The sequence below is a fragment of the Eriocheir sinensis genome, chromosome 61 (assembly GCF_024679095.1).
Source record: "Eriocheir sinensis breed Jianghai 21 chromosome 61, ASM2467909v1, whole genome shotgun sequence".
NCBI classification, from domain to species: domain Eukaryota; kingdom Metazoa; phylum Arthropoda; class Malacostraca; order Decapoda; family Varunidae; genus Eriocheir; species Eriocheir sinensis.
This window is the reverse complement of record NC_066569.1, coordinates 8929224-8946589: the sequence shown is the minus strand read 5'-3', so window position 1 is coordinate 8946589 and position 17366 is coordinate 8929224. Positions and strand designations below refer to the sequence as shown.

Here is a 17366-nt window from a genome sequence, read left to right as displayed (position 1 = left end):
GAGAGATAGGAAAAGAGAAAGAAAGAGAGGGAAAGGAAGAAAGAGAGCTAGGGAGGTGAAGTGCTTGAAGTGGAGGAAAAGTAGAGGATTGAGGTGAGGGAGTGGAAGGTGAAGAGGGACTGTATGCACACCTGATTGATTGACAGATTGATTGCTGGTAAAAATAGTCCCCAATCAACAGCTTCGATCACATGTCGCTTTACTAATTAAACTGTAAATAGCCTGAACTTTACGCATTATAGTCTTAACAGTGGACCAAAAATAAGAATGATTAAGAAAAGTATATATTCAACTGTAGAAACGAGTGAATAGAATAAGAATTGAATAGAAGGAGACACAGAATGAGAGATATAGAAGAGAATGAGGAAAATAAGAAAAATAAGAAAGTAGAGGAAGAAGAGGAATAGAATAGAACCAGAAAAAGAAGAAGAAAGTAGAGGAAGAAGATGCTTAAGAATAAGAGGGAAAGAATAGAACCAGAAAATAAGAAAATAGAGGAAGAAGAAGAAGCATAAGAATAAAGAGGAATAGAATAGAACCAGAAAAATAAGAAGTGTAAGATTGAAAGGAATAGAATAGAAGGAATAACAAGAAAAAGGAAAATAAGTTTGATAAAGAATATAATCAGGAGTCTAGGGTAGGGGGTACTAAGGAAAAAAAGCTTAGCGATGGGTGACGGAGGGAAAAAGATGTACTTATATTTGACAAGGGAGAGGAAATATAAAAGAGGTATTGATGAGTTAAGGGAAAGGAAAACGGGGAGAAGGAAAGGCTAGGGGAAGGGGGTACTTAGAAAAAAAAGCTTAGCGATGGGTGAAGGAGGGAAAAAGCAGTACTGATATTTGACAAGGGAGAGGAAATATAAAAGAGGTATTGATAAGTTAAGGGAAAGGAAAACGGGAAGAAGGAAAGGCTAGGGGAAGGGGGAACTTAGAAAAAACTTAGTGATGGGTGAAGGAGGGAAAAAGAAGTACTGATATTTGACAAGGGAGAGGAAATACGAAAAAAAAGTATTGATAAGTTTTGAGAAAGGAAAGGGATAGGGTTGGTGTAGGTACTGATGAGGGAGGCGGGGAAGGGGTGAGGGTGGAGGGTGTGGGGTGTGGGATAGGGTGCAAGGTTAAGGGTGATAGTATTGGACTATAGATGACGAGGGAATGTGTTTTTGGAGCCTGTATTGATTTCTTTCTGTTCACCAAGCCTTGTGTGTTTCTCTCTCTCTCTCTCTCTCTGTATTATTTTTTGCAGCTCAAGTTAAATTCTTCTTTTTCTTCTTTTTTCTCTTCTTTTTTTCTTCTTCTTTTTCTTTTTCCTTTTCTTCTTTAACTATCATCAATTTTCTTATTTTTTTCTCTGTTCTTATTTATCCTTTTATTTATTTATTTATTTGTCCATTTTTGTTAGTCTTTATTTATTCACATTTTTGCCCCTTGAAAATATATACAATTCACATCAAATGTCAGCCAAGAAGGTGTATACATTTTTTTCTTTTGTATTGTTGTAAATTCGTCTAGTCATTCCTTTCTTTTTTTTCTTCTCTCGCTCATTCTGTGTCTCCTGTTCTCTCTCCTTTGCCTCCTTATTCCCCTTCTTCCTTCTCCAAAATATACAGTTCACGTAAAATATCTTGAGAGTTTATATATATTTTTTCTTCCATATTGTCAGAGATTGGTCTAGTCTTTCTTCTCTCTCTTTTCCTTCTCTTCTTCATTCTGTGTCTCCTGTTCTCTCTCCTTTGCCTCCTTATTCCCCTTCTTCCTTCTCCAAAATATACAGTTCACATAAAATATCTGTCGAGAATTTATATATATTTTTCTTCCATATTGTCAGAGATTGGTCTAGTCTTTCTTCTCTCTCTTTTCCTTCTCTTCTTCATTCTGTGTCTCCTGTTCTCTCTCCTTTCTTTCCTTATTCCCCTTCTTCCTTCTCCAAAATATACAGTTCACGTAAAATATCTTGAGAATTTATATATATTTTTTCTTCCATATTGTTAGAGATTGGTCTAGTCTTTCTTTTTTTTCTTTTCTCTCCTATCATTCATTCTGTGTCTCCTGTTCTTTCTCCTTTGTTCTGCAGCCTTTATTCCCTTCTTCCTAAGTTCAGTATATAGTCAAAAAAATTATAATATTTATATATTTTCTTCCATTGAGATTGGTCTAGTCTTTCTTTTTTTTCTTTTCTCTCCTATCATTCATTCTGTGTCTCCTGTTCTTTCTCCTTTGTTCTGCAGCCTTTAAGCCCCTTCCACTACACCTTCAGTATAATATTTAAACATACCTTGGAAATTGCAGTAGTAGAGTCTTTTTTTTTACGAGGCTTCTTTTCATATTTTTCTTTTTTTCTGTTTTTTTCTTTTTTTTCTTCCTTCCTTTGTTCTGTTTTTCTTGCTCTGTTCTTCTGGTTCTGTTTTTTGCCTCTTTCATTCTTCTGTTATTTTTCTTTTTTATCTTCTTTTTTTCTACATTTTCTTTTTGTTTTTCTTCTAGTTTGTGTTCTTTGTTTTCTTCTTCTTCTTCTTCTTCTTCTTCTTCTTCTTCTTCTTCATCTTCCTCTTCTTTTTCTTCTTCTTCTTCTTCTTCTTCTTCTTCTTCTTCTTCATTATTATTTCCTCATTTCTAAACATCCCATTACTAATCTTTAACATTCCAATAATTCCTTTTAACCTGAACACCCAAAAGAAACACCTCACTTTAATAATAATAATAATAATAATAATAATAATAGTAATAGTAATAGTAATAGTAATAGCAATTCATGTAAACGTCCAGCAACTCTCAGCTCACTTTTATAATATTTCCCCCGAGAGTCATTTCCCTTTGGCCTTCCTTCCTTCCTTCCCTCTCAGCACCTTACACCTTTTTCCAGAAGCTCCATGATATACCTTATGTGTGTGTGTGTGTGTGTGTGTGTGTGTGTGTGTGTGTTTACCGAGTTACAGTATACAGGATTTAAACTAAGCTTGTGTTGTCATGTCTTTCATATCTGATTTTGTCCAACTTAACTTTGAATTCATGGATATTTTTAGCTTTATATATATGTGTGTGTGTGTGTGTGTGTGTGTGTGTATTTTTTTTACAGTAAAGGAAGCAGCTCATGGGAGAGAGAGAGAGAGAGAGAGAGAGAGAGAGAGAGAGAGAGAGAGAGAGAGAGAAGCCTGCTAATTATTGCCCCTATAAAAGAGTGTATAAAGGAATGTGTGTGTGTGTGTGTGTGTGTATTTAGTTTAGTTACCTAGGTGTTAAATTCATGGATGTTCTTCGTGTTTGTATGTGTGTGTGTTGGTGTACGTTATCTCCCCCCCCTCCTAACCCGCCATTGGTGCTGCAGGGCGCGGGACACAATGACGTGGAGCTGTACAGTCAGTATCTGGAGCGGCTGAAGCAGTTCGTCTCGGTGGAGCTGGTTAATTGACGTCTTGGAGAGGCCCCCCCGCCATCCAGCCAGGGGGGGCTCAACCACCACCCACCTCGCGCCTCCGCCACCTCCTCAAGCGGCCTGGGGGTGAGGGCCGGAGCAGGGGGAGGCCTAGGGGGTGTTGGGGGAGGCCTAGGGAGTGTCGGGGGAGGTCTCGGGGGCGTGGGGGGAGGCCTGGGGGGGGTAGGGGGAGGCCTGGGGGGCACGGGTCTGCTGGTGCGCTGCTGGAACACTGATCTCGGGATGATCGCCACGGAGGGAATGTTTGCCACGGAGGGCGCCATGGCCTCCGAGGGGCGGCTGGCGGCGGCTCTGGCCACACCCTCCAGGGAGACCCCGCCGGGTGCCACTGCGGTCACCCCCGGCCACATCTCCCCCGCCCCCACCCCAGTCTGCTCCCGAAGTCCCAACCGTCCCTCCCCAAAGGTGATCCGGGCGTCCGCTCCCCCATCTCCCTCCCTCTCTTGTGTCTCCCACCCCTTGGACCTGCCCCCCGCCCTCCCCCCTGATGTGGCCGCCTCCACCGTCTCCCTCTCCACCTCCCTGCTCCACCACCACCACCACCACCATCACCGCAGACACCACTCCCACTCCAGCTCCCCCGCGGAGAAGCTGCTGTGACCCATGGAGTCCTTAGTCTAACCTAGGTATTGCCCCGCCCCGATGCCCCGCCCCACGCCCCACCCTGCCGACACATCCTGCCCTGGTCCGCGTTGGGGTGCGTGTCCGGGGCTACTGTCAGTCGGGGAACTTTCGGGGTCAACATGTAAACTTGAAATGGGGTCGTGGGCATCCTCCTCCCCTTCCCTCCACCTCCCTCCTTCCCTTCCTCTCCCTCCTCCTCTTCCTTCCTTTGGGCCTCCCCTCGCCTCTTCCAGACCGACAGTGAGGAAGTAAGAAGCGAAAATGTGAAAAAAAAGAAAAAAAAGGACACAGACCAAGTGACGATGAGAGGACAGACGTGCAATGTATCTCCAAAAAAAAAACATAAAAAACCCCTCTGATTCCTGTGAGCCGAGAACAGTCGTGGAAGTGAAACTGCGCGAGGAAACGGGATTCAAAAAAATAAAAAAAATATGTGCATGCAAGTATTTCTGTGTCGGATGAAGGGGAACAGCCAAAGAACTAGGTAGTGCCCCTCCTCCTCCTTTACCTCCACCTCCTATACCTCCCTCACCCTACCCCCTGTACCCTTCCCACCGCCCCGCCCTCACCGCCACCATCGCAAACCCACACGGAAACTGTAGACGTCGGTGCGATGAGGGACGGGTGTACGAGCGACGTGCATGTGTGTGTGTGTGTAACAGGTGTGCGTTTTCCGACATACACGCCTCACACGCACACATACACACGCCTCGCTGTATACATCCCCACATATATACATAACCCACCTAACCATTACTACTACACAGACTGAGCAAGGAGGGAGGATCAATTTTGTATGGTGTGTGTTTGATACATTCAGGTCGGTAGTGTTTTAGAGAGGGTGGCGTGCAGCGGCGACAGCAGGAACGGCAGCAGGAGGTCAGCGGGTCAGCAGGGGCGAGTGTCAGGAGCCTATCTGGTCTCCTGCTCTCCTGCTTGGTCTCCTGCTGGTTCATGTGGTTGCCTGCTGTTTTCGCTCACCCAGGGCTTAATTTTATACATGCAATCTTTGTTTTTGTATACATAATCATCATGTTCTAACTTAACCCCCCAGTCCCCTGCCCCCCCTACATCAATTCAGTCTTAGCCCATCCATGCTCCTCCTATTCCTCCTCCTCCTCCGCCTTCCACTAGTAACATGACATATACCTTTCACCTCCTCTCCCCCCTATCACTTAAGTCTTTGTCCATCCAAGTTCCTCCTCCTCTTCTTCCTTCACTGGTAACTTGATATATTCTAATGTTTTCCCTCCTCATCACTTCATTCTTACCCCATCCATGTTCCTCTTCCTCCTCCCACTAGTAACATGACATATGCCCTTCATTTCCACCTCCTACATCACTTCAATCTTAGCCCATCCATGTTCCTTCTCCTATTCCTCCTCCTCCTCCTTCTCCTCCTCCTCCTCTCACTAACAACATGACATATACCCTTCGCTTCCTCCTCCATGTTCCTCCATCTCCTTTTCCTTCACCAGTAACATTTTCATTCTTACCTTTTCCTCCCCCTCTCTCCCGTCACCTCAGTATTAGCCCATCCATGTTCCTCCTCTTTTTCCTCCTCCTTTTCCTTCACTGGTAACATGACATATCCTCCACTGTCTCCTCTTAGCCCATCTATGTTCTGCCTCCTCCTCCTCTGCCTCTTCCTCCTCTCCCTTCAACAACATGACATATTCTAACCTTTTCCCTTCCCGTCTCTTCATTCTTACCCCTTCCATCCTCCTCTTCCTCCTTTTCCTTCACTGCTAACATGACATATATCCTCCACTTTCTCCTCTTATCCCATCTATGTTCTGCCTCTTCCTCCTCTCCCTTCAACAACATGACATATTCTAACCTTTTCCCTTCCCATCACTTAATTTTTCCCCTTTCCATGTTACTCTTCTTCAACAACATGACATATTCTAACCTTTTCCCTTCCCATCACTTAATTTTTCCCCTTTCCATGTTACTCTTCCTCCTTTTCCTTTACTAGTAACATGGCATATTGTAATCTTTCCTCACCTCCCAACCTCACTCCAGTCTTCGGCCATCTTCCTCCTCCTCCTCCTCCTCTCTCTTTACTGATAACATGACATATTTAACCTTTTCCTTCCCGACACCTCCCCTTCATCACTTCAGTATTAGCTCTTCCATGTTCCTCCTCCTCCTCCTCCTCTCCCTTCACTGATGACAAGACTAATTCTAACATTTTCCCTCCCCATGAGTTTATCCTCACTCATCTCATGACTACAGAATCACATCTCCTTTGAATCTCCCAACTCTCTTTCCCACCAACTAGATCTTGACTGTCCTCATTCTCCCCATTGAGTCATACCACTGTCATTCATATCTTGCTGTAATCCCTCATATCCTCCACGCATTCCCACCTGTTACTCATCTTACCTTACTTACCTTACCCCTCATGTCCTCATTCCTTCGTCATCATCTTCCCTGACCCTCCACAGACCTCCTACTCTTCCTCACCCTTCCCATACCTTTCCATAATATCATCTCTTCCATGCGTCCCTTCTTAGCTCCCTAATGTCCTTGTTTCTTCCTCATCATCTTGCCTTCTCCTATAATTCCTTCCCCTTCTGTCTCTCTCCGGCATACGACCACAGATGTTGCGCCGACTAAACAAAACTTTCCAACTTCCCCTCATGCCCTTTTTTCTTCTTCATCATCTTCCCTCACCCTCCACAGACCTCCTACTCTTCCCCAGCCTTCCCTCACCTTCCCACACTTGGCCTCCAGCAGTCAAGGGTTGTTGGGTTGGGTTGTGGTGTGCTCATGTTGTTAGCCAGTGGTCTGTTGTTGTTGTCATAATCACCTTGAATGAGTTTTAAGTGTCCCGGCAAACAGGTAAAGAAAGAAAGTGTTGGTGTGATCTGGTATTGTCTCTCTCTCTCTCTCTTCCATCGTGCATCCTTTTCTCTCTCAATTCCTGTCTTGTTTTTTCATTCTTTGTTTAATTCGGATGTTCGAGTCTCCCGGTAAACAGCTAAAAAAGTGTTGGAATGATCCGCTCATTTCTCATTCTCTCTCCTTTGTGATGTCTCCTTTTCTCTGTCAATTCCCATCTCATTCACTCATTTCCTATTTACTTTGGTTGTTCAAGTCTCCCATGAAAGTACTGGTTATATATGCTAATCTTGCTATTCTCCATCCCAGTGCATCTTCGTTTCTCCCTCACTCACTCTCTTCACTCATCTTATCTTTTCCCAATCTTTTGCAGTTACAGCTGAAAAATTGGTGTGACGTCCAAAGCTCCCATTTTCTCTCACAAAGTTTTATGTCAATCTCTGTGTTTCTCATCCACTCATTCGCTCATCACTAGAGGCATTGAAGTGTATAGCCGCATTACAATACCAGTCCAGCTTCTCATAACTCATCCCATGGTCGCTTTTTACTGTGCAGGTCTGACAAGGTGACTGAGGGAAGGAGGATGCAGGGATGGGGTTGTCCAGCATGTGTTTGTTGCCTAGTATGAACAGGTTAAGTAGCATGAGAGTAAGGGGTTGCATTATGAGTAGAGGTGTAAGGAAATAATTAAGATCTGGCCTCCATTATGTTGTTTTCCTGGACAGTTTGATAAAGAAGCCAAATCATTGCAAGTCTACGAGGTCATGCGATATGGTCACTGCAGAAGAGAGCTGAAAGGCATCGTGTGTAGAGGCATAACAAAATAACGATGTGATGTTTGTTATGTGTTTACCTGATCACATGGGGAGTTCAAATAAGAAGTCAAACAGGTCATTGCAAGTCTACCAGGTCATGCGATATGGTCACTGCAGAAGAGAACTGAAAGGCATCGTGTGTAGAGGCATAACAAAATAACGATGTGGCGTTCGTTATGTGTTTACCTGATCACATGGACAGGTCATTTAAAAAGCCAAACAGGTTACACACTTAAGTCACATCAGCAGAAGAAGAGAACTAAAAGGCCTTATGTGTAGAGGCATAACAAAATAACGATGTGGTGTTTATTATGTGTTTACCTGATCACATGGACAGGTCAATTAAGAAGTCAAACAGGTCATTCATTGCAAGTCTAGCAGGTCATGACTGACGAGACCTGGGCATGGGTAGTAGGCATAACAAAGGCATAACAAAATGTGATGTGTGTGTTGTTGTTTATGTGATCTGATCATGGAAAAAAGCCAAACAGGTCATAAAGTAAAGTCACAACAGGAGAGTAAGTGGACGAGAGGACCTGCTTTACTAGTACAGGTGTAACACAATGATTGGAAGAGGCCATTATGTGTTTACCTGATCAAATGGACAGGTCAATTAAGAAGTCAAACAGGTCATTCATTGCAAGTCTAGCAGGTCGTATAGTAAAGTCACAACAGGAGAGTAAGTGGACGAGAGGACCTGCATTATATAGAAGAGGTGTAACACAATGATTGGAAGAGGCCATTATGTGTTTACCTGATCAATTTGACAGGTCAGTTAAAAAGCCAAACAGGTTACACACTAAAATCACATCGGGAGAATAAGATAACTAGAAGATTTGCATTACTTGTGGAGGTATAACAAAATGACTTGATGGTGTGCATTATGTGTGTTTACCTGCAAAGATGGACAGGTTAATTAAGGAGCAGAAAAGGTCAGTACAAGTCTAGCAGGTCATACACTATAGGCATTGCAGGAGAATAAAAGAACATATGTAATGCTCTGAGATTTATCATTGCCGTAAATTATCTAACGCAGGAAGTCTCACATTTGCGTCATAGATGAGGTAATATGGTCATGTGTTTGTTTATGTTAATGACACTCCCACGCCTTGATGGTTGGGTCCACACCACCTATGAAAAGATTGCTGGAATGGTATGTCTCTGGCTACTCATCCTTTGCACAGGGAGTGGGGAGGAGGGGAAGGAAGGAGGAGGGAGGAAGAGTAGAATGACATCACAGGGCTACAAACATAACATGATTCCCATATACAAACAAAAACATAATTACCATATTACCTCATTTCTAACATAAATATAATAGTACTTCCTACATTTTAGATACTTTTTGATGATGATAAATTTGGGGCATTACTCTTGCATTAGTAGAAGAAGAACAGGAGGTCATTGCAAGTCCACCAGATCAAACCCATTTCAGAATAGCTAGGAATGAGGATTAGCATGAGGCGACCCATTCCAAAGGTTCTCTCGTCTTGGAATATTCTCTGCCACCTTCCTTCCTGGCCTCCTGCAGACTTCTTACGTTCTTATGTTCTTATGTTCTTCCTTCCCTCAGCTGCCTAGCCAAGGAATTTCACCACTCAGGTCATTCAGTGAGGCAGGAGAAAGAGAGAGAGTGGATTGCACACGTGAGGGATCTGAGAGTGTGTGTGTACAGTGTTGATGGACTGACCTGAACCTCTGTGTGTGTGTGTGTGTGAGTGTGTGTGTGTGTGTGTATTGGAGGTGTTTCATTGAGATGTTACTTGTTTGTTTACTGCTGGGTTGAATGAAAGTTGTAGCAAGCCAATGCCCGTGTTTCACTTCATCCACCCGTGTCTGTGTGTGTGTGTGAGTGAGTGTGTTCGTCAAAGGTATACATGCATCATACTTCATACATACACTGTAACACATATCCCACAGTCCATTCATACACATCATGTCTAAAGGGGTATTCATTATGTGTGAGGTATTTTGGGGAGGTATTTTTTTTGTGTGTGTTTCCTACTATAGTCTCCATCATCTGTGTTATAACTAGACTCAATAACTCTTTCATCTTTATTCTTCTTTATCTGGCGTCCTTATTCTCCCTTATGGGGTTGGACAGGTTGATAATGTAAACCTTTCTCTTGTAACCTAACCCAACCTTACCCTCCTGTTCTGTGACCTTTCCAAACCCACACTTCTGCCTCATCAAAGACCACCTAACCTCACCTAACCCAACCTTACCCTCCTGTTCTGTGACCTTTCCAAACCCACACTTCTGCCTCATCAAAGACCACCTAACCTCACCTAACCCTCCTGTTCTGTGACCTTTCCAAACCCACACTTCTGCCTCATCAAAGACACCTCACCTAACCCAACCTTACCCTCCTGTTCTGTGACCTTTCCAAACCCACACTTCCTCATCAAAGACCACCTAACCTCACTTAACCCAACCTTACCCTCCTGTTCTGTGACCTTTCCAAACCCACACTTCTGCCTCATCAAAGACCACCTAACCTCACCTAACCCAACCTTACCCTCCTGTTCTGTGACCTTTCCAAACCCACACTTCTGCCTCATCAAAGACCACCTAACCTCACCTAACCCTCCTGTTCTGTGACCTTTCCAAACCCACACTTCTGCCTCATCAAAGACCACCTAACCTCACCTTACCCTCCTGTTCTGTGACCTTTCCAAACCCGCACTTCTGCCTCATCAAAGACCACCTAACCCAACCTTACCCTCCTGTTCTGTGACCTTTCCAAACCCACACTTCTGCCTCATCAAAGACCACCTAACCTCACCTTACCCTCCTGTTCTGTGACCTTTCCAAACCCACACTTCTGCCTCATCAGACCCAACCCTTCATACTGCCCATTCTCTAATAGTCACCCACAACAACCTAACATTATATATATGCGTCATTCCTTACCACCCACTTGTACCATCCACTTTCCTCTCTTCCGTTGTCATAAGTACTTCTACAGCTTATTCATTGTCTTTCCCACTGTCCGTTTTCTAAGTCCGCTTCCACGTCCTGAACACATTATATATATAAGTCATTTCTTGCCACCAGCTTATAACCACTACGTCAGCTTTTTCATTGTCTTTCCCACTGTTCAGCTCTTTAACTATGTCCATTTCCACATCCTAACACATCTATACCTTATTCCCCTTCATCAACTCACACCAACCATTTTCTTTTACGTCATCATCACTACGACAGCTCACTTGTTGCCTCTCACTGCCCATCAACACCCTTACACATCCAACCTCAATCTCCTCCATCAACCTACACCACCATCACCACCGCTCATGCAACACCCAGTCATTCCTTCCATCCCTTCTCACCACATAATCTCGTAACCCCATTTTTTAGGTGTGACCGTAACTCCACAGAAATATTCAATCATTTGTACTGCAGTTTCAAGAATGCATATATACATACATAGTCGGCGTAGCTATATATAAAAAAAACGTGTGTCATAAGGCGAACCCACTGAGATACCGTATATATATATCAGAGAGGATCTTTTACGAGGAGGACTTTTTAGCGAGCACTGAACTTACTAACCCCGAGTAAGGACGTCAGCAGTGGCAGCAGCAGTGAATGTTTATCAATAGCGGTGACAGACGAAGCAGCAGTGAGTATTATTAGTAGTGGCTGTGGCAGTGACGGCGACAATCGGAAAGCAACGCAGTGTGCCAGGCAAGAGGGAATCGCGGCCAGGAGTAAGCCTCAGTGAAGTGTGTGTGTGTGTGTGTGTCTGTGTGCATGTGTGTGTGTGTAGTGGGGGGCGATAAGGGTGTGTGAAGACTCCCCTTTACTCCCATACACTTGACGTCTTTGTAACTCGTAACTGACCGATGTGGAAGTGTAAGACTGAAGAGAGGAGTGACGATGAGGGAAATGGGAATGAGCAGATGACGACAGTGAAAAGATGAGGACTGAGAAGATGAAGACAGTGAAAAGATGAGGACTGAGAAGATGAAGACAGTGAGAAGATGAGGATAATGAGAGAAATATGAGTAAGAAGATAAGGATCACAGTGAGAAGATGAGAACAGTGAGAGAAATGTGAGTAAAAAGATGAGGACAGTGAAAGAAATGTGAGTAAGAAGATAAGGATGACTGAGAAGATGAGGATGATGAGAGAATTGTGAGTAAAAAGATGAGGACAGTGAGAGAAATGTGAGTAAGAAAATAAGGATCACAGTGAGAAGATGAGAACAATGAGAGAAATGTGAGTAAGAAAATAAGGATCACAGTGAGAAGATGAGAACAATGAGAGAAATGTGAGTAAGAAAATAAGGATTTGTGTTAAGGCCCCTTCCTTCCTCTCCTCTACCACAGCATCCTTCTAACTGGGCAGTGTATAAGCTTAACCCCTTCAATCCGTCGACGCTGATATCTTCACCATTAATCCTCTTCTAAACCTCTTAATCTTCTTCTGTTTCCTCTTAATTCTCTTCTACTTGTCTTTTAGAGGAAGTGGAAGAGGATTAAGAGGAATTTAGAGGAGGATTGAAAGGTTTAGAGGAGGATTAATCTTCTTCCATTTCCTCTTAATTCTCTTCTACTCGTCTTTAAGAGGAAGTGGAAGAGGATTAAGAGGAATTTAGAGGAGGATTGAAAGGTTTAGAGGAGGATTAATTCTCTTCCATTTCCTCTTGACCCTCTCCATACTGTAACGCCAATGTCTGTGTCACGGATGGAAAGGGTTGACTTCGAAGAGAGGAAGAGGGAGAAATGACCAAGAGGGATCAAGAGGATTTGTAAAGGCCCCATCCTCTCTACCCCTGACCATCATCGTAACAGCAGTGTACAAGTTAAACGAAAGAGAGGAGAGAGAAACGATTGTGTTCACCTCATCAAGTAGGATTAAAAAGAGGATCAGTGTAAAGGCTTCCTCTCCCGTACTGCTTACCATCCTTGTTACTTTGAGCAGTGAACAGAAAAGATCGTAACAGCAACATACAAGTTAAACAAAATAGAGGAAGAGAGGGAAACGAAGGCTCATTCACCTCATCAAGTAGGATTAAAAAGAGGATCAGTGTAAAGGCTTCCTCTCCTGTACCACTTGCCATCCTTGTTACTTTGAGCAGTGAACAGAAAAGATCGTAACAGCAACACACAAGTTAAACAAAATAGAGGAAGAGAGGGAAACGAAGGCTCATTCACCTCATCAAGTAGGATTAGTAAGAGGATCAGTGTAAAGGCTTCCTCTCCCGTACTGCTTACCATCCTTGTTACTTTGAGCAATGAACAGAAAAGATCGTAACAGCAACATACAAGTTAAACAAAATAGAGGAAGAGAGGGAAACGAAGGCTCATTCACCTCATCAAGTAGGATTATTAAGAGGATCAGTGTAAAGGCTTCCTCTCCCTTACCACATGCCATCCTTGTAACTGAGAGCAACTGTAACTGTTAGAAATCGAGGAAGGGCTAGCACTGGGCCGAGGAAGATTGAGAGGGTCATCGCAAATCCAACTCCAAGAATGGGAGAAGATAGACGATAAAACGAAGGAGAAGAAGAAGAACTGTGAGCAATGCAGGAGAGGAATGGAAAGGAAAGAAACTTGTTCACCTCATCTATTGGAGTAAGGAGTTGAGGAAAAGGAGTGGCAGCTGAGACATTAAGGAAGATTATATAAAGAAAGAGAAGGAAATCAGTGTGAAGGATGTAAGGAAGGATTAGAAAGGAAAATGGATGTTATGATTGGTTAAAGGAAAAATGAAGCTGCAATGAAACACACACACACACACACACACACACACACACACACACACACACACACACACACACACTGACATACATATACTGAGCTAACTATAAGAGAGAAAAAGAAGAGTGAGCGAGAGAGACTGTCTGGCTGGCATCAGTGAAGGCATTTCTTGAGTGTAGTGTCATTGTTACAGTACAAACAAGTGTTCTCCTCAGGGCACACACATGGGCCGACCTGACCTGACCTGACCCTTGCCCTCTCTCCGCCAAGGGGCAAGACTCTGCTCGGTATATCCCAGGTCGCTGCTGCCTCCCCTCCCCTTCTAACACCCCTTCCCCCACCTGCCTGCCGGGGAGACTGTGCAAGGAGAAGCCTTTAGCCTTTATATAACTGACGTATTTCTCCGTGTACGCGTGTGTGTGTGCAAGTGTACCGGCGTGTATGGGCTGAGTGTCGAGCCAGTTTTCCGATTTTATTTATTTTTTTTTTTTTGTCTGTTTTATGCAGTGGACGCGCGCTCACGTTTGTGTGTGTGTTTGTGCATTTTCCGTGTGTCCAGCGCTGCGTTCATGATAATTTCCCGAAGACTAGACGACTAAGGTTCCATTCTCTGATGCTTCCACCTCACCCATCAACTACTAGTATTTCCGAAGGTCAAAAAGAAATCACTCGGGTTCTGATGATTTTTTTTTTTTTTTTTTTGTGGGAGTTCATGGTACAGAAGAAGAGTCAAACTACCACTAGGGTCATTAAGTTATCTATGGAAAGGCTCGAAACTCCTACTAAAGTTGTGTCAGATATGTGGGATTGGGCGGCGAAATGTTTAAGAATGTGACCGATGTGGTGAGGCGATGATGATGAAGAGAGCTCGGTGTTCCCTCATTTATTTTTCAGTTATTTAGGTGATGTAGAGGTGGTGATGTTTATTGCACCTTAAGTTATTATTACTAGTTTAAAGAGGTGAGTGGCTGTATGTGTGTGTGTGCATGAGTGTGTGTGTGTGTGTGTGTGTGTTTATAAATATATATATATCCTATTTCGTTTGTTTTCTGCATAACATTAATTCATTTACGTGTGTGTGTGTGAGTGTGTTCGTACGCATGTTTCCTTTTGTCATTTGAATACGGTGCAAGAAATTATGACGCTAGTGTTTGTTAAGTAACCCTAACAAGAACTGCTACAATTAAAACAACTATGACAACAACAACAACAACAACAACTGCAACATCATCTTTTTAGCTACTTAACAATGGTGTATTTCCTGTATAGACAATTATATACATGGCTTCCATATGTTAACGTAAGGGTGTGTCATGCATGTATTGGTGTGTGTGTGTGTGTGTGTGTGTGTGTGTGTGTGTAGAGGGAAGGGGTAGAGGAAGTGTGGCTTGTGGTGGGTACAGGGCTAAGAGAGAGAGAGAGAGAGAGAGAGAGAGAGAGAATGTAAAGATTATATGTGAGACTTGTTCAAAGATATTCTAGCATTGGTATGGAAAATGTTAATAAAATGTTCCAGTCCAAGTTCATTATTCTACACTTTAAAAGATTTATCAACAGATTTAATCCACTTATTTATTTTCTTTGCATGGGGGATTTGAATGTGTGGAGTTTTCATATGATTCTACACCTCAGGAATTTGCTTAGCTTAAGGAAATGAAAAAAAAAAGATCGTTATATTTATTTATTTTCTTTACACAGAAACTTTGAATATGTGCAGAACCTTCATTTAATTCTATACCTCAGGAACTTGCTTACTTGCTTAATATAAGGAAAACCACACAGTAGAATTTCATATCTTTTTTGGTGATTTTAAAACAATACCATTTGAACTGAACAGGTGTCAGGGTTCATTCAAATATTAATGTACCACAGAAGGGGGAGGTTGGCTTGATGTTGTGTAGTAAATGGGGGTGTGGGATGTTAAATCTAGTGATATATATAACACATCACCACATCATTACAGGGATATAGAATGGTAGGGAAATTCCTGTCTGGCTGTGAGTCATTCAGCTCAAGGTAGTAAAATATTGAATAAAAACTTTGAATAGAAACAGAACATTGAATCTGGGGGGGAGATACTGCAGGTGCTATATGGTGTTTTAAGGGCTGGTAAGAGGAATGTTAATGTTTAACAAAAAACATCCAAGAGGTCCTAATAAAAAATCTCATTTCAAAATTTGGTTCTTCACGTTCTAAGAGAGTGACGATACCTCTCTATACTTGCCTTGCCGCGAAGTTGCGTAAACCTACGCTCGAGTCCCACCGAAACACACTGATTTTTCAAGTCATCGCCGAGTAGCGGAAGATTACCCACATGATGCCCACATGATCTTCAATCAACCTTAACTTCAGCGACCTCGTTCAAGAGGAGCACCGGGGGGTGGGCAGCATGGGCCAAGCAGGAGTGTCGCACATCACGGCAGCCACTATAAATAAAATTCACCTGCGCCGCTAACGGGCTGGGTCGTCCAAGAAGCCCCTCAAAGATCGAGAGCCTATCGGCGCTACAGCATCACATTAAAAAACAAAAGTCTTCCCCCACACTTTCAGACTCTTAGCAATGCCCCTACTTAACTGGAGGGAGGAAAGGGTGAAGCTGAACTCGGCTGAAACTGTATAGTTGACATCCGTGGGCTAAATGCTGGACTCCAGTTAATCTTATAATAAAAGTTTAGTTACATTAGTAGAGAAGATAAAGATATAAGCAGCCTAAGGCCCCCAGAGGCCAGGTGTTTTTCACTCAGGCGCCCCCGCTGATGGGGGCGGCGAGGTCATCTGGCGCCGCCGCCGCCCGTCGATCGGCACCGCGGGCGCGGCGCGGCGCGGCAGCCATGGTCGTGGTGGGGCGGTGCGCATCACCCCCGGAAGCTGCTGCAGCCTGAAGGGTGTCCAGCGCCTGTCGAGGGACATATAGGCGTCCCCTGCTAGCCCTGGTGGTGTCCTGCGAAGTGATCCCAGGCGTGGTAGGCGGCCGTTTTCCTGAAGAAGACTCAGACGAAGCGGATGACCACTGGTCGTGGTGGTGGGGGACGCCCGCCGCCAGGAGGGTGGGCACTGGGCAGTCAACGGTTGACAGTAACAAGTGGGGGCAACTATAGGTGCAGAGTACCTACCTATACTCTTCGTGTGTGTGTGTGTGTGTGGGGGGGGGTAGAGCCGGGAAGCGTGGACACTGGATCGAGGATGAAGTCTTCTGTGGTGTCCTCCTGCGCTCGTCTCGTGAAAATGAAGGTAGTGCGAGTGGGCAAAAGAGAGGGGCAGTTTAGGACGGGGAGGTGTCTTGAGTGATACTTTACTCTTCTCGTGAAAGAGTTCAATCGTAGGCAGGAAGGACAGCCGCCGTTGTTTCGCAGTACGATGGCAAGGGATGTGAACATTTCCACGCTGTCAGAGTCCTCGACACAAGCTTTCCGTTACCGTACAAAGGGAGCATCGAGACACCTCTACAAATTATTCTGGCCTCTGTGTTGGAGCCCTTTTACTACCCAGTGCTCTTTGTTTACAGGAGCAGCGCTATCGGACTTCTTTTTATTTTATTTTTTTCATTCCCTTGAGCTGCTTCCTCTCCAGTAAAAAAATAGGGCATGAACAGACTGTAGTAGTAGTAGTAGTAGTAGTAGTAGTGGTAGTCGGTCGGGAGTTTTGCCTTTGTAACGGCACTCCCTGATATGTCTACTGTCTGGGTCTATTGTTTAACTTTTATACCGTTCCAAACACACCTTGGCCTTGGCCTTATAGACGCCTCCCAGCAGAAGCTTCACTTTGCGGCCTCGTGCGTGTGCTGCGCCTCGTGTCTACCACCAGTACCAGGGCTCCCTCACCATAGCGGCCAGCAGTCATCCGCCTCACCTGTGCCTTCCTCAGTAGACAGACCACGCTTGTGACAGGTTCGCAGGACAACACCAGGGGCGAGTAGACCGTCACAGTCCTTCAACA

General features: G+C 44.1%; 1 protein-coding gene and 2 long non-coding RNA genes across 12 annotated transcripts in view; 2 read left to right on the top strand and 1 right to left on the bottom strand.

Moving 5' to 3' along the window:
- LOC126986358 (alpha/beta hydrolase domain-containing protein 17B-like) overlaps positions 1 to 4495 on the top strand; it is a 19864-nt gene extending 15369 nt beyond the window's left edge. The window contains exon 3 of the mRNA XM_050842414.1: positions 3328 to 4495. Within this exon, the coding sequence (XP_050698371.1) occupies positions 3328 to 3411 (84 nt within the window). The 3' untranslated portion in view covers positions 3412 to 4495. The remainder of the gene's footprint in view (positions 1 to 3327) is intronic.
- Positions 4496 to 5215: 720 nt separating this feature from the next.
- On the bottom strand, positions 5216 to 13188 carry LOC126986359 (uncharacterized). 10 transcript variants are annotated; one of them, XR_007739631.1, is made up of 6 exons: positions 13042 to 13188; positions 10430 to 12884; positions 10148 to 10303; positions 8314 to 10010; positions 5972 to 8042; positions 5216 to 5899 (listed from the first exon to the last, which is right to left on the bottom strand). It is a non-coding gene; the product is annotated as an uncharacterized LOC126986359 (long non-coding RNA). The 10 variants fall into 10 exon arrangements; XR_007739634.1 differs by having other exon boundaries at positions 10430 to 12727; XR_007739630.1 differs by lacking the exon at positions 13042 to 13188 and adding an exon at positions 12885 to 13033 and having other exon boundaries at positions 10430 to 12727.
- Positions 12092 to 13512, top strand: LOC126986360 (uncharacterized). Its single transcript, XR_007739636.1, has 2 exons — positions 12092 to 12234; positions 12340 to 13512. It is a non-coding gene; the product is annotated as an uncharacterized LOC126986360 (long non-coding RNA).
- The last annotated feature ends 3854 nt before the right edge of the window (positions 13513 to 17366 follow it).